General features: G+C 35.1%; 11 protein-coding genes across 18 annotated transcripts in view; 8 read left to right on the top strand and 3 right to left on the bottom strand.

Annotated features, from left to right (window-relative positions):
- Positions 1 to 40: 40 nt before the first annotated feature.
- On the top strand, positions 41 to 2086 carry LOC100679189. 2 transcript variants are annotated; one of them, XM_031930323.2, is made up of 9 exons: positions 41 to 475; positions 577 to 646; positions 736 to 892; positions 983 to 1048; positions 1133 to 1206; positions 1290 to 1347; positions 1432 to 1557; positions 1704 to 1769; positions 1862 to 2086. In XM_031930323.2, the coding sequence occupies exons 4-9, from the start codon at positions 1015 to 1017 to the stop codon at positions 1939 to 1941; spliced, it is 438 nt and encodes a 145-aa protein (XP_031786183.1). In that variant the 5' UTR covers positions 41 to 475; positions 577 to 646; positions 736 to 892; positions 983 to 1014; the 3' UTR covers positions 1942 to 2086. The 2 variants fall into 2 exon arrangements, with proteins under 2 accessions (XP_031786183.1, XP_003428076.1); XM_003428028.5 differs by having other exon boundaries at positions 54 to 475; positions 1432 to 1599; positions 1862 to 2029.
- Positions 2087 to 2247: 161 nt separating this feature from the next.
- LOC100678271 (putative odorant binding protein 44) lies at positions 2248 to 5537 on the top strand. 2 transcript variants are annotated; one of them, XM_031930302.2, is made up of 13 exons: positions 2248 to 2366; positions 2440 to 2518; positions 2582 to 2740; positions 2819 to 2884; positions 2967 to 3040; positions 3106 to 3166; positions 4307 to 4465; positions 4541 to 4606; positions 4668 to 4747; positions 4818 to 4875; positions 4956 to 5123; positions 5201 to 5266; positions 5342 to 5537. In XM_031930302.2, exons 1-13 carry the CDS (start codon positions 2319 to 2321, stop codon positions 5473 to 5475), a joined length of 1218 nt encoding a protein of 405 aa, XP_031786162.1. In that variant the 5' UTR covers positions 2248 to 2318; the 3' UTR covers positions 5476 to 5537. The 2 variants fall into 2 exon arrangements, with proteins under 2 accessions (XP_031786162.1, XP_032455678.1); XM_032599787.1 differs by having other exon boundaries at positions 2267 to 2366; positions 2433 to 2518.
- Positions 5538 to 5668: 131 nt separating this feature from the next.
- On the top strand, positions 5669 to 7666 carry LOC100120939. The gene is made up of 9 exons (XM_001605556.6): positions 5669 to 6038; positions 6146 to 6212; positions 6335 to 6490; positions 6570 to 6635; positions 6730 to 6803; positions 6870 to 6930; positions 7004 to 7165; positions 7243 to 7356; positions 7446 to 7666. The coding sequence occupies exons 1-9, from the start codon at positions 5991 to 5993 to the stop codon at positions 7526 to 7528; spliced, it is 831 nt and encodes a 276-aa protein (XP_001605606.1). The 5' UTR covers positions 5669 to 5990; the 3' UTR covers positions 7529 to 7666.
- A 412-nt stretch (positions 7667 to 8078) lies between these two features.
- On the top strand, positions 8079 to 11669 carry LOC100120966. The gene is made up of 13 exons (XM_001604508.4): positions 8079 to 9018; positions 9145 to 9205; positions 9267 to 9428; positions 9500 to 9565; positions 9642 to 9715; positions 9784 to 9841; positions 9912 to 10091; positions 10150 to 10212; positions 10283 to 10782; positions 10886 to 10937; positions 11012 to 11167; positions 11230 to 11301; positions 11364 to 11669. Exons 1-9 carry the CDS (start codon positions 8971 to 8973, stop codon positions 10363 to 10365), a joined length of 795 nt encoding a protein of 264 aa, XP_001604558.1. The 5' UTR covers positions 8079 to 8970; the 3' UTR covers positions 10366 to 10782; positions 10886 to 10937; positions 11012 to 11167; positions 11230 to 11301; positions 11364 to 11669.
- A 238-nt stretch (positions 11670 to 11907) lies between these two features.
- On the top strand, positions 11908 to 14001 carry LOC100121014. The gene is made up of 10 exons (XM_008216490.4): positions 11908 to 12145; positions 12217 to 12485; positions 12548 to 12605; positions 12694 to 12855; positions 12941 to 13006; positions 13083 to 13156; positions 13236 to 13290; positions 13414 to 13584; positions 13652 to 13717; positions 13789 to 14001. The coding sequence occupies exons 2-10, from the start codon at positions 12435 to 12437 to the stop codon at positions 13863 to 13865; spliced, it is 780 nt and encodes a 259-aa protein (XP_008214712.1). The 5' UTR covers positions 11908 to 12145; positions 12217 to 12434; the 3' UTR covers positions 13866 to 14001.
- Positions 13938 to 15106, bottom strand: LOC103317726. Its single transcript, XM_008216489.4, has 3 exons — positions 14755 to 15106; positions 14296 to 14689; positions 13938 to 14231 (listed from the first exon to the last, which is right to left on the bottom strand). Exons 1-3 carry the CDS (start codon positions 14777 to 14779, stop codon positions 14150 to 14152), a joined length of 501 nt encoding a protein of 166 aa, XP_008214711.1. The 5' UTR covers positions 14780 to 15106; the 3' UTR covers positions 13938 to 14149.
- A 116-nt stretch (positions 15107 to 15222) lies between these two features.
- On the top strand, positions 15223 to 17523 carry LOC100678515 (putative odorant binding protein 50). 2 transcript variants are annotated; one of them, XM_008216487.4, is made up of 9 exons: positions 15223 to 15400; positions 15496 to 15548; positions 15634 to 15804; positions 15882 to 15947; positions 16012 to 16665; positions 16747 to 16810; positions 16889 to 17038; positions 17102 to 17167; positions 17233 to 17523. In XM_008216487.4, exons 5-9 carry the CDS (start codon positions 16615 to 16617, stop codon positions 17334 to 17336), a joined length of 435 nt encoding a protein of 144 aa, XP_008214709.1. In that variant the 5' UTR covers positions 15223 to 15400; positions 15496 to 15548; positions 15634 to 15804; positions 15882 to 15947; positions 16012 to 16614; the 3' UTR covers positions 17337 to 17523. The 2 variants fall into 2 exon arrangements, with proteins under 2 accessions (XP_008214709.1, XP_016845422.1); XM_016989933.3 differs by lacking the exons at positions 15223 to 15400; positions 15496 to 15548; positions 15634 to 15804; positions 15882 to 15947 and having other exon boundaries at positions 16511 to 16671.
- LOC100679362 (adenylyl cyclase 78C) overlaps positions 17458 to 23736 on the bottom strand; it is a 27855-nt gene continuing 21576 nt past the window's right edge. Inside the window, exon 19 of the mRNA XM_032599775.1 lies at positions 17458 to 18486. Within this exon, the coding sequence (XP_032455666.1) occupies positions 18286 to 18486 (201 nt within the window). The 3' untranslated portion in view covers positions 17458 to 18285. The remainder of the gene's footprint in view (positions 18487 to 23736) is intronic.
- Positions 18629 to 19605, top strand: LOC116415700. Its single transcript, XM_001605617.6, has 5 exons — positions 18629 to 18835; positions 18892 to 18955; positions 19021 to 19188; positions 19278 to 19349; positions 19417 to 19605. Exons 1-5 carry the CDS (start codon positions 18785 to 18787, stop codon positions 19530 to 19532), a joined length of 471 nt encoding a protein of 156 aa, XP_001605667.1. The 5' UTR covers positions 18629 to 18784; the 3' UTR covers positions 19533 to 19605.
- Positions 19737 to 23361, top strand: LOC107982182. Of its 4 annotated transcripts, XM_016989934.3 has the most exons (13): positions 19737 to 19882; positions 19992 to 20058; positions 20137 to 20292; positions 20352 to 20417; positions 20502 to 20576; positions 21249 to 21327; positions 21396 to 21539; positions 21684 to 21767; positions 22388 to 22506; positions 22575 to 22656; positions 22747 to 22887; positions 22954 to 23019; positions 23094 to 23361. In XM_016989934.3, exons 6-13 carry the CDS (start codon positions 21288 to 21290, stop codon positions 23177 to 23179), a joined length of 762 nt encoding a protein of 253 aa, XP_016845423.2. In that variant the 5' UTR covers positions 19737 to 19882; positions 19992 to 20058; positions 20137 to 20292; positions 20352 to 20417; positions 20502 to 20576; positions 21249 to 21287; the 3' UTR covers positions 23180 to 23361. The 4 variants fall into 4 exon arrangements, with proteins under 4 accessions (XP_016845423.2, XP_031786165.1, XP_031786166.1 ...); XM_031930306.2 differs by lacking the exons at positions 19737 to 19882; positions 19992 to 20058; positions 20137 to 20292; positions 20352 to 20417; positions 20502 to 20576 and adding exons at positions 20866 to 20970; positions 21031 to 21166; XM_031930307.1 differs by lacking the exons at positions 19737 to 19882; positions 19992 to 20058; positions 20137 to 20292; positions 20352 to 20417; positions 20502 to 20576 and adding exons at positions 20868 to 20970; positions 21031 to 21105.
- LOC116417409 overlaps positions 23343 to 23736 on the bottom strand; it is a 1179-nt gene continuing 785 nt past the window's right edge. For both annotated transcript variants that reach the window (XM_031930325.1, XM_032599801.1), the window contains exons 5-6: positions 23616 to 23663; positions 23343 to 23531 (exon numbers count right to left, since the gene is read on the bottom strand). In XM_031930325.1, coding sequence (XP_031786185.1) covers positions 23461 to 23531; positions 23616 to 23663 — 119 coding nt within the window. In that variant the 3' untranslated portion in view covers positions 23343 to 23460. The remainder of the gene's footprint in view (positions 23532 to 23615; positions 23664 to 23736) is intronic.

Raw genomic sequence — 23736 nt, 5'->3', positions numbered from 1 at the left:
CATGCAACAATCCGAGTCATTAAATGTCATGTCTCACTTATTACGTGATATACTGACATTGAAATCAAAGCGATTATATATGCCCGAAGTAAACATGCATTATGCAATCTTCTATATCTGTATGTATAGTTTGAGAATTGAAAAAAAAACATTATAGATCTGTATAAATGTTGTCTGACGTACTTTGATATGACAAGTATTACATAAACTGTTGAAGTCATAAGATAAAGTTTTATAAAGATATCGGTTCCAGTTGTCATCATGCAAGATATATGCATATTTGGCCTCGAAAAATCCAGTTAACTGAGAGGACAGTAAACGCCCCGTTTGATTCCCTAATGAGCTTCAGTACAGTTATATAAAGAGTTTGTAGCTTAATCACGGGTGTTTAGCCGCTTCTAAAACATCTGCAGTTGACATATTCATCATTAGAACGTTCGCTATCATTTTGGTTCTTGCTTTTGTTTGGCAACCAGTACGTATTAGTTATGCATTCATTGAGTCTCATGTCGATTTATATTCGAAACGTTATTCGCTTGATTTGTAATAAGAATCTATTTATTTTTTACTACATAGATCACTGCCAGCTTCCGTGTCAAATACTCGGAGACATGTTTGATGGAAAATGGATTTACCGACAGTCCTTGTAAGTACCGCATATGAGTATAGAAGCAACTAAAATTAACCAAAATTTCAAACTACTTTCACCCCACGAAACAAATTGAAACTTTACAGCCGACCTAGGAAACATAGAATCCATCGGAGAACCTGATCTCATAGATACCATAAAACATCCCAACGGAAAAAATAGCAGCCGTTGTTGCCTGTGTCTACCAAAAACAATACGCCGACAAAAATTTAAACAATGCCCTCAAAGTTCTAATAGACAGGGGTGAGTGAAAATCAGCGTATTGCATAATAGTATCAATTTTTAATCCCATATGTACTATAGTTTTGATCGATTCGCCTTCGTATATTTCAGATGATAAGGTATCGGAGGATGAAGCGAAAAAAATGAAGGAAACGTTGGCTACTTGCAACACAAATGGTAATGTAACTCGTAACAGATCACGATTTTATCGATAAAATTAATTTCGAAACTGACAATGTATCTCACTGCTATACGTTGCAGCTGCTGGAGATAACGCTAAATTGCTGAGCTGTGTAAACTTAGTCGCTCCTCCTTTCGATACTCTCATAGCTGTTGTAAGTATGTCGTATAGATCGAATATAAGTCAAACACAAAAAAGTACTATGTATAACGTTTATTAATTCAACTTCGTACACAGATTCGTGATTTACCCGAATCTCAGGATCCATGCTTCTTGAAATGCGACATGAAAATCGGTATGCCGATGAATATACAAATAATAACAATATCCTCAGTTATCACAGAAAATGGCATACGATTATCTGATTCGCATTTTTCAGGTGAAATGTACAAAGCGGAGCAGAATCGAAATAAAATGAAAGATCTTGTGAAGCATGTCCCCGAAGAAAAACTAAGCTGTATATTTGGTTGTAAAGTGGACGAGTTCGATAAAACGAAACCGGGCGGTAAGACTATTTCTCAGAGGATTGCAGAAAAAGTTAACACAAGTAAATATCCTTATTATTTCATAAATTTGTTCTACTTTATACTTGGTATTCAGAGCTTTTAGATGCAGTATATATTCATTCGTGTTTTTTTAATAATTTTGCAGGTAAAGTACACGACGAGAACCATAAAAAAGAAATGTTAGAAACTTTGAAGAGGTGCACCGACACAGGTTATTAGCTTTTCTATACGTATACAAATTTTACGTTTGTTTTCTCGTGAATGCTTGAATTAATTTGAGTTTCTTTTTTCGTAAATTTACAGTTGCTGGACAACCGAATGAAAACACTCTGTTAGGGAAATGTCTTGATCTGTTTAATCCTCCATTCGTCGATATTTATTAAAATTGTAATTAAATAAGATAATTTATTAAAAATCTTGTAATTATTAAGTACTCAATTGTTTTAAAAATAAAAAAAAATACTAAAAATATTACAAATAAAATTGCTTGTCTGATGGGTTCCGAATTTGTTTGACATTCAAATTTTGCATCGTCGTTGTTTTGAAAAACGCCCCGCTCAGTTTTCCCAACGTAATCATCATTTTATCATATAACTACCAATATATATGTGGATACATGCGTAATAAATAAAATTCTCATGACTATCGATAAAAAATATCTCGTCCTATTTTCTGCAACTATATAAAGAGCCTGTAACTTCATTGTAAGAATCTAGTTGCACTTGAAACGTGATTTCTGACATTTGAAGACTACTGTAAAATGAAGACGTTTGCGGTCGTTTTAGTTATTGGGTTCGCTTTGCAAGTGGTAAATAATTTGTCGATAAATTTTAGTAAATTAAAAAAAAAAAATTATCTCTTTATTTTATTTGAGTACATAGAGCAATGCGTTAATGCCCAGTGATCTGGAAACGGTAGTGGAAACGTGTCTAGTCGAGAATGAATTTACAAGTAGTAAAGGTATTTATCGTTTATCGTAGCAGAAGCTGAGAATAACTAATATAGAAGGCAAATATTTTTCAGATGATGTGGCTCTCGTCGATTACATCGGAAAGCCAGAAGGTGTTGATAAACTAAAAGATGTCCCGAGAGAAAAGCTAGCTGCGGTTTTGGCCTGCATGTACCATAAGCAGTATAAAAATACAACTTTGTACGACATGCTTAAATATCTTACAGAAATGGGTGAGTCTGAATTTTATTTAAAGGTGACAAACTACTTAGAATTATTGAGTTATCCTTTAAATTGGTTTTTCTTCATAGATGATAAGGTAACTAAGGACCAGTACCAACAGATGAAGGAAACCTTGACTACTTGTGTTCAACAATGTAATGGAATAAATTTAATACGAAGAGATTACCGTGTGTAACTTTATTATTTATGATATCTACGTTTATAAACTTTTTTCAGCTCAAGGAAATGACGTAGAATTACTAAAATGCGTGAAGGCTGTTGATCCTCCTTTCGACTATCTCATAGCTACTGTAAGTGCATTACTATATATTTGTGTTTTTTCACATTTATCTAATACTATTGATATTTATTGTAGCTTCGCGACCTTGGCGAGGAACCTCTGAATTTTTGCTACGAAAGATGCGGACTAAAGATTCGTAAGTTTAAGAAAATTACCTTTCTCATTTAAATTAATTATTAGCCAATAATCACAAGAAAGTGTAATAATAAAGCATATATTGACATTGCTTACCTGCACTTTTTGTCAATCCGTTATCAACTAGGCACGTTTCTACGTTAATAGGGTCGAATGCACTGCTCTGAATTGAAAAAAAAGAAACGATGAGATCAGTTTTTCGAAAAGGAATAAATCAGAAAAATTATTACGTCAAATTGTGTGGATAAATTACTTACCACTTGCGATGCCAAGCCGAGAACTAAAACGATCGCGAACGTCTTCATTTTGTTAATCTCTCTGAGTTTCAAGAACAACTAACTGCTTACAGTTCAGTTACAAGACCTTTATATAGTTTGAGAAGATGAAATAGATATTCTATATTTCTGTAAGTATAGTCATAAGAATTTTGATTATCAGGAGCTTACGTACATTGCACACGCGGGATTATTGACTGTTATGTAAAATGATGATTGCGTTCGGAAAACTCAACGGGGCGTTTTTCAAAACAAAGATAAAAAAACGGTTTTTCTAAATTTATATGCAACTACGGAACAATAGCACGTAAACTCACAGATATTTTACAGTTTTTATTTTATTTATTTTTAAAATAGTATATATTTTTCAAAAAGCATATAGCAAAGATTACCGTTATAATTTTAAAGTCATTTTTGAAAACTGTTGGATTTTTCCTCTGGGCACTTGACCAATTTAATGACTAAATTCTGAGAATTGGAATGATAACTCTTCCGACTCGTCAAGGCATATAAAGAGCTAGGTCTAAAACGTATTAATGCAGTGGCTCACGTAAGGTGTATAGATGAAACTACATTTTTACGCGATGAACACGTTAGTTTCTTTTTTCGTTCTCTGCTTTGTTTGGCAATTGGTACGTATATAAGTCATGCTTAATTTCTGACCATTTTCAAGGTTTTTAATTATAAAATTAACTAACGACGAAATATTATATTGTTGATCCCAGAGTCACGCGATTGCATTTTCGGATCTGACAACGTGCTTGATTGAAAATGGATTTACCAATACCACTTGTACGTATGAGCATTAAGTTAGCTATAAATGCAAAGAGTGAAGATTTTTATTAAACAAAGAATAATTTTTTTAGCTGATCTGAAACGAATATATGCCATAGGAGATCCCAAACAAGCTGATAAACTTAAAGATGTTTCGAAGGAAAAAATGGTTAATGTTGTAGCTTGTCTGTACGACAAGCTGTACCCACACCAGAAGTTGTATCCAAGCCTTAGGCAGCTTATTGACAGAGGCAAGTAAAAAATTACGAATTATTTTGAAAATTTACGAATATTTCACGTTTGAATCGGACTAATTATGCACCCAGATGACACGGTAACTTCGGATCAAATCGAGCAAATGGAAAATACAGCGTCTGCTTGCTATAGGAAAGGTAACTAGTTTGATTTTTTATTGCTTTGAAGCGCCGATAATTTATTAAGAATTTGTTCCAGTTGATGGAAAGATTAATAATGTTAAATTTCTGAACTGTGTAAACATTACCGAAGCCCCATTTGATCATCTCTTCGCTACTGTAAGTGCTGAAGATAATAAGGAAAATAAATGTTAGGTATAGAATTATAAATTAATTTGTACTCGTGCAGATTCGAGATGTCCAACAAGCTTTGCAGTGGTGCTATGTAAGATGCAGAATATTGATTAGTAAGCTTCTACTCTAGAAAATATACTACAAATTTTAGTGAATCATCAAAAGTAAACGATTTAATGCATCTATATTACAGGTGAAATGTATACATTGCAGCGAAACCGCTACAATCCTCTGAAGGATTACATACAATATATTCCTACTGATAAATTAGGTTGTTTCATGGCTTGCAAAGCTGAGGAAAGCACAATGAAGAATCCTGACCAAACTCTTCAGAAGAGGCTTACAGATCTGATAAATTTGAGTAATTATCGCTATGCTTATCCAAATTTATATTTCAAACAAGAACGTTATCTTTCATATTCCTTTCTATATTCACAGAAAAAAATATTGACGAGAGTAAAAGGAAAGAAATGTTGCAGACTTTGAACAAATGTCTTACGCAAGGTAAAACTAATTAATTAATTTAGAACCTATGCCGCGGCAACCAAGATGAATGATTTTCATTTCAAACGTTTACAGTTCCTGCCGACGAAGACGAACGCTATTACGAAGTAATCAAATGTATCAATCTATTCCAGCCACCATTCGTTGATATTCTTTACAATAACTTTTATAGCGCTTATAACATAGAAAAAAAAGAACTGAACATCTGAAGAAAAATATTGTTTTATATATTATTTGTATCATAGATTTAATTGCAATAAAAAGTTTAATGATAAAAGAGTCATGTCATCAATTGCCAACTCCTCTCATTCGATATGCCAAATTGTACAACGATAGAATAGAAAATTCTTATCGTTCGATTTTTTCATTCGGCGAGATATCTAAAATGCTACGATAACATTTAATTTCTCAGACGGTCGCGACAGATGCGGTAAATAAATTTTCAGATTCCCATATTTCTTTGATCTTTAAAAACAAAATTTCCATCATTGTTTGGAAAAACGCCCCGTCGATTTCCCCCCACGTATAACCGTCGTTTTAAAACTATACGATAATAGATCATTGTAAACACTCGCGATTGATAAACAAATTTTGATGACTATCATCAGCTAAAACTCGGAATCTCCGACCCATTTTCTCCGACTATATAAAGAGCTCGCGACTTAACAGTAAGCATCTAGTTGCTCTTGAACCGCGTATACTTGACATTCAAGAGAGCCGCACAATGAAGACGTTCGCGATCATTTTATGTCTCGGCTTCACGTCGCAAGTGGTACGTAATTTTACCCTTCATGAATGAATTCATGCGATGGAACAATTTGTTCGAAATCGTAAGTGCTAATGTAACGCATCCTTTATTGTCATTTCATTTTCATACAGAGTCACGCATTCTTCCCCCCTGACGTGGAAAAGTGCATGGTCGAGAGTGGATTTACGAATATTCCAGGTATTTATCACTCGTTATTACTCGTTATAATCGACTATGAGAACAACTCATAGAGGGTTTTCATTTTTTCAAATGATTTGTTCATTTTCATTTTTCATTATTCATTTCATTTCATTTTTCAGATGATTTGGGAATCATAGACGGCGTAGGTAATCCAAACGATACCGATAAACTGAAAGATGTTCCGAAAGAAAAATTGGCAATCGCCACGGCTTGCATGTTCCACAAAGAGTATACGAATACTCTGTACGATATGCTCAAGTTACTTATAGGCATGAGTGAGTACAATTTCTAATGAAATGTTGAGAATCATTTGTACGAATTATAATTATTTTAATTATTCAATATTCTGTCTAGACGATAAGGCAACCAATGATCAACGTCAACAAATGATGGATACCTTAAACACTTGTCATTCTGAAGGTAAATATCTAAATTTAAGAGTACAAAAAAATCACGATATGTATGTGTAAGTTTATAATTTGATACCCACTGCATTTATCTTTTTTTTTTACAGTTAAGGATAACGACGCTGAATTACTGATGTGTGTGAAAGCTTTCGAGGCTCCTTTCGACTACTTCATAGAAACTGTAAGTGTAACAGTTCTTACTTTAAGTTTTATTGAAATTCACGTCATTGTATTAATTTGTCTCTAGCTCCACATGTTTGGGAAATCGGCTCTTTATCCTTGCTACGGACACTGTGGATTAAAGATTCGTAAGTTACAAAAGATGATGATTTTTCTTGCGACACAATATACGCAGAAATTTAATTTTTTTTTCTTTTCCAGCCGACTTGTACATTTTGGAGGAGCATCGCAATCACGTTGACGAGCTTCTCAAGCGTATCGGCACAGACAACGTGTACTGCATTACAGCTTGTAAGGTAGAACGTAAGGAGGATAATCCAGCACTGGCTCTCTACACCATGCTTTCGGAAATCATCGATAGAAGTAATAAACTAAGCTTTTTGATTCTCGGCTACGTGGTTATGCGAAATTCGTTTACTGATCGATTCAAATGTTTACAGGACTGAAGGACGACAAGAATACAGAGGCGAAAGCCGCGCTGGAGAAGTGCTATACCGACGGTGAATACCAAAAAGTTGAAATGGCAGGCAGTTTGGGCGAGACTATTCCCAAAGGTGATGATGATTTTACTATTGAGAAAAGTAATTGTATGTGCAGTTATTCGTGCCCTGCGTTGTTAACCAATCATTTCAACTATTCACAGGGTCCAAAGTGCGAGATACTTACCAACTGTTGAAATGCATGAAAGTGTTCGAGGAACCATGGATTAATCTTATGAGAAATTAAACGAAGTCGAAAAAGTTAATTACCCGTACATATTTGTTATAAAAACAAACTTGTACTAAACTTACCTCCTCTAGAGACTACAATATTATTCATAATTATGTGATCCATTTTTTAAAATAAAATATATTTTTCGACAAATACAGTATCTTCATTTGGCCACGTTACCCTCCTTTGTGCTTTCTGGTACATCTGTGTAATATGGACTACAGAAAATAAGAAAATCATTGAAAAATGTCTATATCGTTCTTTTTTTGACAAATACTCCGTTAGGTTATCTCCACATCATTATCATTCCATAACTATCAATAAAAGCTTCATTAGTTGCACATCCTTGTCTTTAATAAGAGCTCTGCACAATGAAAACATTTACGATAGTACCGTCAAAGTTTTATATCTACTATAGCGTGTAATGTTATATAATAACTGCAGACGGAAGAGACCTTCGTATCTGCAGTTCGTAAATAAACAGTAAAAATGCATATAACTGATTACATTAAAAGTCTTTGAAACGCACGTCATGACCTCTATTTTCAGAAAGCTCCTTTACTGCAGTTTTCCACGTCTTTCTCGACACCAGAACTGGAGCTTGCAAAGGCAATTTTTTTCAAATCTAAAGAGCTGGTGATTAAACGATCTAATGTCAGCGGCCGAGTTGCCCGAAGTAGTTAGCCAAAGTACAACACGAAATGACATTTTCGTTTTCGCGAGCAGCCGATGTACCCGATGACCAGAAAAAAACGTTGATGGATACCGTGCAGAGATGCAACACCGAAGGAATAGCCAAAATCTCACGATACTATCGTGCACTTCAATCCTCAGCAAAAACTAACAACAAATTCTACTTTTCCTATTCGAAGCTGCGAACGACGAGTGCAAATTCGTGAAGTGCACCAAGCTATTCAGGCCTCCATTCGTCGACATCTTTTTCGTTAGGCCTCGACCTTGAAGAGAAAAAACAACCCAACGTCAGGAGTTAATTGAACTAATAAACGATGTAAGACACACGCGCGTATATTTTGTAACGACATCAGCGCATAGACGATGTGTTGTAATTGAATAAAGCCAATTTTCTTTTTGCGCATAAGCAGTGCGGCTGCACATGTGTGTCCAAGAGTGAATCAAGCTCCTTATCCCCACCTTTCCACATTTCGAATAGTCTGCGCCTTACCGCACGTGAAGAAACACCGGTGCGGAACGTCCGTCGATCCAGGCGCGAAGAATTGGCACAGCGCGCGCGCGCGATAGTATCTCTAGTTGGTATAGAGAAAATTTCAGCGAAATTCGATCTTTTTTTACTCGCACTCGTTCGATAAAAATCGAAGCAACGATTGAGCGATCGGCTTATCTTTTTCTCAGCTATATAAGAAGTCGTCGCTCGAACGAGTGGATTCAGTTGTGTTTTGTGTGTATGTGCGTGTGTACATGAGCCAAGCGCCGTCACGATGAAACGATTTCTGATCCTCTTCATTTTTTGCCTCACGTCGCCACTGGTACGATATAAGCGACTCGACCTATATTTCGTAGAATAGAAATTTTTTTCATTAACCGCGACAACTAGTCGTTGCGACCATGTCAATGGAATTACGGGTCACATATGAGTATAATTTCATTCGTAGGGACGAGCCGACATTTACGACGACACCGTGACATGCTTGAAAGAACGTGGGCTCAAGGAGAGTAAGTTACCGATTCAAAGCTTTTCTTGAGCTTAAGATAACGATACCGATCCCAATTCCAGCCGACATAAGGATACTGGACGCCGTCGGTGAGCCTGGAAACGAGCACATACTGAAAGATGCCCCGAAGGACAAACTGGTCGACGCCATTGCCTGCATCTTCCGCAAGGATCACAAAACCAACAAGGCCCTCTTCGGCACCCTCACGGAGCTCATCAACATGGGTAATCGAAATTTTCGCTTTTCGAGCTTTTCCAGAATCTTCAACTTCGTATCGCTTTTTCCTAACACGCAGATAGCGAAATCGACAACAACAAGAGGAAGGAGCTGCTGGTGACCTTGAACGCTTGCAATAAAAAAAGTAGGATATATAACGAGCCACGTTTCGTTAGAAGGATGCAAATACTCATCTTTTTGCCATACGTTCACTGTTGCAGCTGATGGAAATGACACCAATCTCTTGAAATGCCTCGAAGCTACTCAGCCTCCATTCGACAAATACGCCGCTATAGTGAGTGCAGAGCAGTCCAAGAGCTTCTACTTTGTTTAAAATTAAACTTCTTCTCTCGTTTGCCACAGATTCGCGATGTGACGAACGTCATCAAAGAGTGCTTCTTCTCGAACAAGCTGACATTCAGTAAATAGAGTAATAACATCGAGCAATAACTTCGAATGGAGAGGCTAATGCGCGACATTGAATTTTCTAGGTGACCTACGCTACAGAAAGATGCTGCACAGGGAGTCGGTGTCGGAGGTGCTGAAACACGTCGGCGAGGACAACATCACCTGCGCCATGACCTGCGAATTCGACAAGAATAAGCACGTTTACAAGGACATGGATCCGAACGAGACTATTCACAAGAGGCTCGAGACGCTGATCACTAAGAGTAAGTTTGCTGTTGATTTTTACAAGGAAAAAATTGTTAATTTAAATCGATCTCGCAGGCAGCCTACCGGAGGAGAAGAAGAGGGAAATGAAGGAGACCCTGGACCGATGCGATCACCAAGGTGACGATTTTTATACGTCGACGTACGACGTTATAGGCTTTTGAACTAATCCTACGTTTCTTCCTTCCAGCCCGAGGAGACTCTTGCAAGTTCGGAAAGTGCGTCAAGCTGATGAGGCCGCCGTTCGTGCAGCTGTATTTTAAAAACCCCTGAAGAGTGTAATATAGCTCGAGCTTAAGGTCGCAGCTTAGCGCTGCCCCAATATAACTCCAACATATACGTAATAAAATTAAACATAGACGTAGAAAGCCTACTGCATTTTTATTTGTGCATCGAATCTACACCTGTTTATGCTCCACGCACTGGAATTTCCATTCACCTCGGCCATAATATAAGCTCCCTCTATGACGTCGGTCATTTTTGATTCCTAAAGAGATGATCGTCTATACCGCGAGCATAAAGAGCTTCAGCGCGACGACTCATCTACGCGAACTGCAGTTGCAATTCTTCAATCATACCTATCGCACGTTATATACGAGAGAACGTTATAGCCCCTGCGAGAGCACAGCCTTCGAAATGAAAAGCTTCTTGATTATCCAACTGATCTGCCTCTCCGGACTATTGCGCGCGGTATGGATCTCTATACCTTTATTTTTTCACATATCCCTATATGTACTCGTATGTAAATAAATTTATAAGAGCTGGAAAAATTGAATTTTTCGAAAAAAATCAGGTGAACGCGGAGAGCGTGACGACGTGCCTGGTAAAGAATGGGATAAAATCCAGTAAGAGTAATTTTGTTTGATTGTATAAATTATTGTGGAGAAAAGGCCTATAGACACGTTTTTCATATTCCAAGTCGACACGGCGACTTTCGAGGAGGTGGTCAAGACGAACGGCGACGCTTTGAAAACCGTGGATAAGCAAGTCGCCTGCGTGATCGCCTGTGCTTTCGACGACTTCACGCAGAAGAAAGAGTCGATCTACAATTACCTCACGAGGATAATAAAGAAAGGTATTGTTGACGTAGGATCGAGGTGTGATGTTATGATTCGATTTTTTTTTTCGATTTTTTAGATCTGGACGACGAGTACTCGGCGAGCGAACGCAAAGAGATGCTGGATATTTTGAATTACTGCAATGGTCTAGGTAAATTTTAAAAATGTTAGAGGTTGATCCGAATGACGATACATCGATTGGTTTTCCCACAGCTTTCGGCAACGACTGCAAATTTCTGCATTGTATCAATGTGACCAAGGCCCCGTTCGCCGATTTGATTTTAACAGTCGGCATCGAGGACAGTGGAAAGGGCGAAGATCAGAAAATGTTTATGTAGACGCGATGTAGCACTCGTGTGCACCAAAAGTAGTTTGATATTTGTTAAATTATTGTCGCATTATTCAGAAACGAGATTTCCATTAAAACGTTGTATAACTTTTTGTACAAAGTGATAAATATGCCGAACTAATGGCTATATGTATAATAAGTTCCGACATTATATTAAAGAAGTGCCTTATCTTGGTCTCATCCCATTCTCTTAATAAGCGCCAATCAGCTTCCAGACGTGAGATTCGCAGGCGAGTGAATTTTCCGGTGGCTATGGAGAGATAAGGTGGATGTACGTTATTGGTTAATTACAATCGACGATGCACGAAGCGGAGAACGAGAGTTTGCGATAAGAAAAAGATTTTTGCTTTGATACGATAGCTTTGCTCGTTGACGTATATACGTGTGCTCTTAAATTTATTTTAGTTTCCGCGCGATCACGCAAGTACGTACAGAGAATATTTTCATCTTCCGATGGAATTTTCAATGATGAATAGATATTTTCTATTTTTCTTCCGCTTGATATAGCTAATACGGCGATGATTTTTCAGTCTGCAAACCGATAATCGTTATCAAATTATGCATACACAAATACGAAAATAACTTTAAGTTTTTCTACCTTGAAATATTTATTCAGAGTCAGTGTTAAGCTTTTGATTCAAATATGGTAGATAACATACATATATCTATACAATTTGAAGAGAAACGCGTTATCAAACTTTTTAAGCCCTTTTTCAGGCACCAGGAAAATGATTGACCTACCAGCATTTTAAACGACACATCTATATGCTGCACATTTTTACGAATAGCGATAAACGTTGATATAGCTCGCAATATAAGGCTGATTATTTTTCTTTAACTGAACTGATAATCTAGCTCGAACTATATATAGCATCTGTTAGAGGCCAGGAATCGTCATTTGAACTGCAGTAGAAACCGTCAGTGGAGCCTCCAAAATGAAGAACTTATCCATCGTATTGATTGCCTGCTTCGCAGTTTTCCAGTTGGTAAGAAAATCTTTATTTCTGAACTAATATGTTATAGATATAATATGATTTTGTTTTAACAGACTAGTGCTGACTCAAATCACATTAAGGAATGCTTGACAGAACATGGACTCCAAGAGAGTGAGTAGAAAATAAAAGCACATATAACTTAAGTATACCACAAAAAGAGACGAGTAACTAACTTAAATTCGATGATTTACATTCACAGCTGATATGAATTTACTTAAATCCCTCGGCAGCGTAAAATTTGCGGATACTACAATAAAGGACGAAGACAGAGAAAAATTAGACTGCGTTTTAGCATGCATTTTCCAAAAGGAAAGTCCTGGACAAAGCCTTCACGAAGTGATCAAAGATGTCCTGTCCGAAGGTGAATAAAGTAATTTAAGCGTTACAAATGCGAGTATCATATTTTGGGACTAAATAGTTTATGTAACTCCTTCCTTTCTTTTAAGATACCTACAAGTCGGAAAATCTGCGCAAAGAGATGACGGAGACCCTGAACACTTGTGAAACTCAAGGTAGTAATTGAAATTTACAATTTTCAATAAACTGATGTAAAGATGTATATTCTAAATTTTGGTTTACTTTCTATAGCCGGTGATGATGACTGTAAACTGCTTCAGTGTGTCCAAATAACCAAGCTTCCATTCTACGATCTCCTGTATACTGTGAGTATTTTTATATATAAGATGCATACATTAACAGTTATTTAATTTCGATAATAATCATTATTCCTGTCCACTGCAGTTTGTTGTCGCCAGGGACATGCAAAAGTGTTTCGTCGACAACGGACTTAATGCTTGTAAGTAAAATTGTTTAAAATACTTTAAAAGATAAACAATGAATTAGTCATACAGTTTACAAAACTGAAACACATATTTAAAAATAGATACGGTATAGTAATTGTCACGTATGTTCCTTACAGCTGACGCAGTAAACTTGGAACACTTAAACGAGCCAGGATGGGTGGAGGAGATTTTGAAAAAGGTGGACGAGGACAAACTGGCGTGTACAATGTTCTGCCTTTATTCCAAGCAAGATAAAATAACACACGATAAATCACTACAACAGAGATTCGAAACTAGGATCAATGAGAGTGAGTATACTACGTCGAATGAATCGAGTTTGGGATGTTATACTCAAATGAATGTTTTCGATTATAGGCGACAAGCTTATAGCTGATCAGAAGAAGGAAATGCTCGAAACGCTGAACAGATGCGGTATCGAAGGTAATACTCCGGCTAGAACAATATGATTTATATACAATAATAATAACTCAACGTTATTTTTATTTTCACAGCGGCAGGAGACAACTGCAAATTGGTGAAATGCATCAAAATATTAAGGGCACCGTTCTTCAATCTGTATCATCAATAAGCCCAAAACATCTGAGTCCAAAATAACCGTTCGCGTAGCGCATAAGAAAGATAGAAACCAAAACCATTTAAAAAGTTGTTAAAATTATCTTTTATTCCAATAAAATGAATGTCATCGATCAACTTATTTTAAAAAATTCATACGCTATACTTATATTAAAAATTTCGAATCGAAATCAATACGTTTACAAACGGTTTTTCGCGCGCATGTGGGAACGATTACCAGTATAAAATCGATTTAAAAGTAGCAGCCAGTGATTACAAGCCGCACTTGTCGCCAGGCAGTTAATGAAAGTTGAATATGCCGTCGCAGCGCAAAATCCTCTCGTCCATACTCTGCGACGAATTGGCAACTGCTTCGGCGTATCTGCGGCGAAATAGATAAGATTAAAATCACTATTCGCTTCTCGTATACTTACCAAAACACTAACTTTATCTTCACAACACTCCAGATCGTCCTTAGCTGCTCGATCATCCTGACAACGTTCTCGAATGTTTCCCGATCGGGTGGTCCAATGCGAGAAGGTTCACTGTTCGATTTACGATTGTTCTTAGTGACTCCGAATTCGTACTTATCTTTGAGCTTTCTACCGTCGATTTTGTCGGTCCAATACTTGATCAAGGAATTCGTCGCGTCGATTTCTTGAAACTTGCCCGGAAATCGCCAGTAGTCTAAGGTTCGTAGCCAGAGGACCCAGCGATCCAGTTCGCCTTTTAGAGCCAAAAGCTCATCACGTTCTTCCTTCGAGCCCTTCATCTTCAGATTTGGATATTGGTTATTCAGATTGTAGACAAATTTGTGACGGTCTCTGTTTGGTCCTTGCGCTGGAACAAGTTTCACCGATGCTTTTATTTATCATTCAAACTTTTATAGGGCACTGACAATTTACCTGACATTGGTTTTTGCTTGTCCATAGCGAAATTTAAAAAAAATGGAAGAAAAAACTTGTGCGCTTTGACAATTGCTGCTTAAATAAACAAACAAAAATAGACAATAATACACTAATTCAGAGGAGCTAAGCCGTTAATACTTGCTCTTCGTTTCACCGTATAGAATGAAACTAATCGACAGCTTGGCGAAATTAAGTCTCTGTTTTGAATATATGCGTGATTCTGTATACAATCGTATATACATTATATAAGTCTAATATAAACAGGCCACGATGGAAACGTTCATCGTTAACCATCTTGCCCACAAAATCGGCACTTTGTCCCATGCCAAAACGACTTTGCGAAGCTGCACCAGATAGGTGAAGCTTGAGAGCATTTTGAGAGTTCGATCTTTCGCTCTAAAAATATGCACATGCCTCGCACTTGATAAACTGTTGCTTCATGAAAAACATATTAGTATTCAATATGCTTTATCTGCTTTGAGATAGATGGTTCTTGTAGTTCCATAGAACCAACGCTAAAGCCGTCAGTGTTCGTTTAGCTGTGATGCTTTCAATGTAAAGTGTATAGCTGATTTATAATAAAATAGACGCAATGAAACGTTTTATAATAATAGTCTGCTTTTACTTTATATATTTACACACGGTAAGATTTGACTGCGACTTATCAATGTCAAGGTCAACCCAACGGATTGATAACTACTGACATAACTGACATGATTATATTTTTCAATAGAGTAGCGCTAGGCGTTCCGACAACTTGAAGAAATGTTTGGTCGAGCATGGATTAAGAAGTTAAGTCATTTTTTCATATTTAACAATTGTGAAACTGTGTTTAAATTAATAATCACGAATAAAATTTCTTTCATTATTTTAAAGATAAATTATATAAAAGAGCAATCGGTGGTTCAAACATAAACAGTTTGGATCGAGATGTGAATGTTGATTTGAAAGAAAAATTGGCTTGCACTTTGGCGTGTTCCTTTCGCAAAGAGCATTCAGGCAACGAAACTCTTCATGCAATTTTCACAGAAGCTTTGAATTTTGGAAGTATGTATATAATTAGCTAATGATACTAATCATTAGACTTTTGAATTCAAATTCATACAATTTTCGTTCATCATCAGATTTTCACATTTTGGAAGATGTAAAACAACAAATGCGAGAAACTTTGAATAACTGTTACACTGAAGGTAATGATAAATAACTATTAACACTTAGTATTAACTATTCAACTTTCATTCGTTTTTTTTTAAGTTGAGAGCAATGACTGCAAGTTACTTCACTGCATTAAAATAATTGAGTCACAATTTATGGACGTTGTTCTCGCAATAACTAATGAAAGACCAGTGAGATTAAGCTTCGAAAATACCAATTCCGTCAAAAAATTTAAAAAGATAAAATTTCGCATCAAGTGGTTCAAAGTGATGCATATGATGATAAGATCGCTACAGCGGCATATTCCATACAAACAATAACATTAACGAAATATAGTTAAAAACTATAATAAAAATTGGGAAATGTGTGTAAATTATCTTGAATAAAAGTGCATAGAATAATATTCTCAATACTTATTTCCCTTATATTTGATCCATTAAATCATTAATGATATCATATAAAATTTGTGTATTATTTAAATATTTAAATAACACTATTTGAGTCGCTTGATTCACAGTTTCACTATTTAGTGTTAATAAGCTCCATTAAGCGCTATGCCAAATGGCAGTTTATAAAGTGTGTCATAAAGTGACAATCATTTTGAAGCAAGAGTTAAAGACGCCGGTGGCTTAAACGTGTGCACTCGACTATACGTGAGCTGCAGTTGCAATTCAAGTACCGCACGATTACCATCTTTTCACGATGAAACGTTCCCTGGTCGTTTTGTCCTTTTGCTTCCTACTGTTGCAATCTGTGAGGGTATTTTTATTAACTTGAAGTTTTACTTTAATAAAATATAAATTTGTTTAAAATTTATACATTTCTGTTTGACAGATCGTGGCTGACGATGAATCGGAGGAACTGAAAGAATGTTTGCAGGATAATGGACTTCCAACAAGTAAGTTGTAAGGTATCGATTAATTGCTTGTTTTGAGGAGAAACGAAAGTCTATAAAGTTGTGTACTTTTCATAATAGATATCCATAAGGAGGTGGGAAAGGGCGAATTTGAGAAGTTGAAAGACGTTCCGGAAAGCAAAATTGCCTGCGTAATAGCATGTTCGTTCAACAAACGTATACGAAGCAACGATTTTCTTTTCACTTCCTTTGTAAAAGCTGTGAATAAAGGTAAGAAAACTCATAAAAAATAGAAGCAAAAAAATTGCTGATATCAATTGAATATTACTACAGATAAATCATTAGGAGAGGACCAGAAAAAAGAAATGCTAGAAACCATTAATAGATGCAGCAAAGAAGGTAATGATGAATTGAATAATACACTTTTTTGTATAACGTAAACTGATTGTTATTCCTTTTTCCAGCCAAGGGTGACAACTGTAAATTTTTAGACTGTCTTAAGATAACGAAACCGCCATTCGTAAACTTAATCATTACACCGAAAGATGCGAATGATAAAAAAATTTAATCTAATAATACTATGCTGTACCATTTTTTTGTTTAATAGCATAGCTTGTAAATATGGAGATTTAAAAGATAAGAAGGATAAGTAAAATGTAATAAAATATTACTAGAATAAAAGACACGTGTTCATTAAATATAACAATGCTTTACTATAAGAAGACAAAGAAAGAATAAATTCACAGTATGTTTCAGCTGCCTGCAGCATATTTTTACATTCACCTCATTTACGTGATAGTACACGGTAAATCCTTATAGCTTTTAATTTACTCTACATACATCGTACGACTTATTTTAAACATGGTTGTGTAAATACTATGTTTAAAAATGAAATAACGTAAAATAAAAAGTTTACATATTTTAGTCATAAAAATACGCAAAATTAAATTTCTATAACATGAAACATTGATTGTCACAGCTCTGCTCTTACATTGACATTAGACTTTATCAAACTTACACAACTTTAGTTCCTATATGCACAGGCACGTATGTGCCGTATTATAATTTTCAATATATTTAACCTTCAAATATTCGATACATATTTATTATACACTAACGCTACTGCATTAGATTACAAAAGTTTTTTGATTTAACAACGATTGCTTCGCACATCGAAGAATAACATTCGTTAAAATTATCTATACGCAATGTGTATTCAAATTTTAATGCGATTACTGTGTTAACTTCTTTTTATGTATTTTAGGGCTACCATAATATCATAATACTGTAATAAGTATGTAGTTGTTTTCAAAAATGCAAAAAATAGAGGCTCCATATATAGAAATTAAAACGAATGTAAGGCAATAAAAAAAAATTTCGAATTTTTCGTCAAATAGTACTAAATGCTAAAAACTAAAAATACAACGTTCATTCACTTCATTAATAATGCCTTCTCAAAAGCAAAATCCAAAGGATATTATAAAAAACTACAACAAAACTGGAATACCTTGAGCAAGTCACTTGCGCATGTGCTTGCGCCGAGCTTGGACGACCCCGTAGACGACAGCTGCGAGGCTGCGACAGGCGCTGCGATCACGATACGTCCCTTCGGTGCGCAGAGTACCTTTGCCCAGTACAAAGTAAGTCTCCATGGTGCCTTTGCCCTTGACCTCGATCAGGCCGCGTTTCTGCGTCTTGTAGCCACGAGTCTCCAGGAACTGCAAGCACAGAAGCAAAATTTGTGAATTAATTCTATTTTAACTTAAAATATAAAAATAAGGGAGATATTTATGCATAATACATAATCATGTGTAGATGTTGTTGGGAATCGTATCGCATAAGAAATCATCGTTTTATAAAATTCGCTGATAACACCGAATGATGAGCCGACGATTTCGCTGCTCCAAATTGATAATCTTTCAGAAACTATAGCATTAGCAGTTGATCGTTCGGGCAACATCGATCGATTTTACGGCTCTTATACCATTACAAATATTTCATACCAACAGTTTAAAAATGAATAGATTGTTCATCTTCTTGATTGTACTCGTAGCAGGATCACGTGCGGTACGAAATTGTAGTTTTATTAATAATTTTTTTACTAACTAATAATTTCGTTTTAGGACAAAAGACATGATTATGGACAGAAAATGTCGCAGTGTTTGATCGAAAATGGCCTCAACGAAAGTAAGAACCTCGATTGCTCAACATTGTAGTCTTCAAGTATATTAAAAATAATTTTCAAATTTCAGCTCATCTAAAGTACGTGTTTAGAATAGGAAAGGTAAATTTGGAAATACCCAGTGATGTTTCTGAAGAGGCATTGGCTTGCATGTTAGCGTGTGTCTATAACTTTACCATCACCATGAGGGAAACTCAAAAAACGTTGGATGAAGCTATTCTGGATGTCATTAATCTAGGTACCGTATTGTACATATACTGTTATATCACGTTTATAAAAAAAAATTTAGTCGTTAAAGTAATATATTTTTCAATGTCACTACTATAGACGATATGTTCAACAACGATGAAAATAAACGTAAAGCTTTGAAGGAAACTCTAGATAAATGCAAAACAGAAGGTAAGTAAATAGCATTAAAACTTTTTAACGCAAAGCTTGTTTTAAAATTGTTATTTACTTTTTATAGCTGCAGGGGACAATTGCAAATTGCTGCAATGCATCAAGGTTACCAGAGATCCATTCGACAAAATCATTACAGCTGGTAGATACAACTACGGTTACTTGAGAAGAGATAATGAGTAGTTTTTATACAAAATATAGAACATTTGAAACTGATAAAATAAATAAAGTAATTAAAGCTTCCAGTTCAATCATATCAACATAAACTTTTATTCTATTTCACGATTTGGTTATAAGCAGTACAGAAAATTTTAATCATGATTATATACAACATAATCTATTGACCTAGAGATAGTTTCATATAGCTTAGAGATGCTGCAGCAGTACTACGAAGACGTCAGACGACGATTACATGTACTGCGCTAGTCACACTGCTATCGTAATTCTTTAGTTGGTGGTCTCATAAAAAATCTACTTTTATCATGAAAAATCTCTTTGTTATACTGGCGCTATGTGTCGTAAGCTTGTATGCGGTACGTAATTTGTATAAAAAAATTTCCCTTATTGTGCTTATTAACCTCAAAAAATAAAATAAATTGGATCCAATCCAATAAATTTTTTTTTATATTTACCCCAAAACAGCTGGATGGCTTCGATTTCTATCGAAAGAAAATGGATGAATGTCTATCCGAGAACGGGCTGAGCGAATGTAAGTACGCGCACACATTTTTTCGCACTAACAACCTTATTTTGAAAAATTCCATGAATCATGTCGAACCACTTACAGACGATCTGAAGTACGTGTTCAAAATAGGAAAACCAGATTATGAAAGTCCAAAGAACATATCCGACAAAACGTTGGCCTGTATGCTTTCTTGCATGTACCATCTGTACAAGAATCGTCAAACTATCGATAAGGCCATTGCAACCGTGATAAATAGAGGTGCGTTAAAAAATATCGCATTTATTGTAAAGTTTATTACTAAATCATTTGTTTAACAGACGATAGTCTCACTGCTGAGAAGAAAAAGAATTTGCTGGGAACTGTGCGGAATTGCACTCGAGAAGGTAACTCGCATGCATTCGTCTAAACCTGGCGTCTATGTATGCATGCAATTAATATCAATTAAACTTTATTTCTCTTGTATACAGCTGGCGATGATGATTGTGTACTGTTGCATTGTCTCGATGTAACTAAGGAACCGTTTTCAAAAATCATAACAGCTGGTAAGAAGATTAAACCTAGCAAGATTGACACAGACTGAAATAATTATGTAAATTTTATTTTATTCAAATTTATTGGAAATAAATATTTCGACAAGACAGTAGAATAGTTTTTTTATTAGGTCACAAAAATAATTTTAGTATTTATTTACAAATAAATGGTAATATCCATCCGACGTACGTTGGAGCGTTTCAGAGCTCATATCTGTAGCTGCTGATTCATTATTTTTTAATAATACCTGATAATAAGTAGTACATTCATAAAGGTCAGGGAATAATCTGTATGTCTCATCAGTCTCTTCTGTAACAACTGACAGTACTCTAGTTTACTGTTCAAAATATCATTATGAAAATACTGCTATTCCTCTTGATTTTCTGTGTGGTTGGAATTTACACGGTAGGATATTTTTTTATATTCGTGTAACAGACTAAAATACTGTGACAATTTTATCCTCAGTTATGGTCAAAATTCAACTGACGACCTTTTGCTACTCATCGGGAGATTTTTGCAGTAACGTTAAATTCTACTCACGTAAATAAATTATTTTTCATGAAAATTACCGATTCACTCTGTCCACAAACTCTTATACATGGTATTATTAATAGTTTACCACCCCAAACAATTATAAATAAATATCTCATAGATAATCTAATAAACGATATTCTTTTTTTAAGCAAAAACATAATGACTCCGCTGAAAAAAATAAACATGCCATGGATATAGAAGATTGCTTGAATCAACATAGTAACATAAGTATGAAAAATTCGATAATATTGAAAAAATCTTACTATTTATATCCAATTTTATGTATTTATTTTTAGCGAAAAAAGGTTTATCTGTAAAAGATATCATATTAAAATCTATTGCCCCCTACGATTTGGGCTGCATTACATCATGTTTAAAGAAGAAAGAATTGAAGAATGGAGTAACTTTAAACAGTTACGTTATACAAAACGCATATCTACGTAAGTTTGCACAAACAAGCTAATTAAAATTAAAAGATTTAATCATGTTTGAACAAAAAACAAAGACTCACTTTGAATATAAAATATTCGAACCTTTTAATACAAATTTTACGAATAATATTTAGTAATTAAATTATTTTCCAGCGTCTACGAAATTCCCTGATTGGTATGAAAAGAAAAACGAAGACTATCAGTACGTTGTAATAGCAAATAGATGCATAAACGAAGGTAAGCCCAATAAAATTCTACAGAAGCTTCGATTATTGATATAAAATGTACAATTTTTAAGGCAATGTATACTATGTTTCCAGCTAAAGAAGATGAATGTAAACTTTTCATGTGTCTGAAAGCTTGGGAACTTCCATTTGCGCATATTCTGTCAATAAAAATCGAACGCTACATTACATTCTAATATTTACTTTTTGCAATAAATTGGAAATGCATGACACAAATCCTTTTGATATTAAAACCAAATCAATCAGTTCGAAAATCCACTACTACTGTTATCCATTACTACTGTTTACTACTTTTAGAAGCTTCCTCAGCTTATTAAATAATATATAATATGCACGTAGTGATGTAATAAAAAATGTCATTAAAAAATTCTTTCACACGACTAAGTATAATGTATATAGTTGGACAATCAATTAAATTAGTTCTACCTCAACAGTGGCCTCAGATTCATTTTTATCTTATATTTGCGCTCCTATTAATTATGGTAGATTAAATTAGGATTGCGAAACTTTGTTCTTGCGTGACCTATATATAGTATACATATAAAAAATTATCAAGACTGATAATTTTTTGCATAATTGTATGAGTTTTAAAGTTTCTCGCACGTTTGTCAGTCGCAAAAGTAATCTCGTCGAAGAAAGTTTTAGTGAAACGTTGTAGCCCAAAAGTGAAAGAAATCATGAAGCTTTGCTGGATTATTCTGATAGCTTTATGCATTTTTGGAATTAATGCTGTGAGTATATCGTGAATCAACGTAATACATTAATAATTTACACATTATCGTCAATATTAATATTCTAGCGACCCAACTCAGAACCGGATAACGATGGCGGATTCGAGCCCTTGGCTCTTCAATGCTTGAGAGAATTGAAAAAAGATCCAAGTAAGTTAGATTTTTAACTTCGATCGATAGCATTGTGTTTTTATCGAAATATCGGAATAATGAAAAATAACACGTTTTCAAATTGAAAAGCTCTGTCTGCGAAGAACTGCGACGAAATAGAGAGCAGCTTGACCGACGATGAGAGAAATTGCATCCTAGCTTGCATGTTCAGAAGAAACGATCCCGACAAGAAAAGCTTGTACGAATACTTGAAGAGTCAACTAAGCACAAGTACGAATTTTCTCGAATGTCTGTTATTTTAAAAAATGTTCACACTAAAACTAACTTCATTTACAGTCGACAATCGAATCCAAGTGTACCGTGATGAGTTACTTGAAAAGCTAAACTCGTGCAAAGCTTTAGGTAACGAAAATTAAGGAAAAAAGTACAGTGACCTATTTGTTGCCGATTATCTAACAATTACTCTTACTTTGCAGTTGGAGAAGGCAACGACTGCGGAGTTATGAAATGTATAGAGCTTTTCAAGCCGCCATTTGCTCATTGGTACTTGCAAACGAATTGAATGATTGGTGATACCAGAATAGACTCGAGACGTATTGAGAGCACAAAATAAAACGATCGTATTATTAATAGAACATATAAAATTGTAATATTTTTTTAACAATGTACATGCTCACTACAGGTGTTTGCAGGTTCAATAAAAAAATGTAACAACCTTAAGCAAATAAAAAATATTTAATCGTATATATTTAATTCATCATGAATAATCTTATGATTTTTACAGAAATTAAACGTTACATATCAAACGTTATATGATGGTTGCATATAGACTAAAAACTATTATTAATAAACGAAATCTCTCAGCTCCTTGTTCCGTCTGACACAGTCCAGTAATACGCAACCGTTTCCGGAGTCTAAAATATAACAAAAGTCAAATGAAAGCTTTTTCAATAAAAGAATTATTCACATGCATTCTCGACACTATTCCTAATGTTTACCTTTCTCGTTGCATTTATTGACCAGCTTTATCAATCGCTCGTATTCCTCTGCGAAAACACGATAAAAAGAATTTTAATTCGCGAACGGGCTACAGAAAGCATAAGCACTAAAGGAAAATAT

The sequence above is a fragment of the Nasonia vitripennis genome, chromosome 4, assembly GCF_009193385.2.
Source record: "Nasonia vitripennis strain AsymCx chromosome 4, Nvit_psr_1.1, whole genome shotgun sequence".
NCBI lineage: Eukaryota > Metazoa > Arthropoda > Insecta > Hymenoptera > Pteromalidae > Nasonia > Nasonia vitripennis.
Note: the sequence above shows the minus strand (reverse complement) of the source record. Positions and strands in the feature narration are given on the sequence as shown.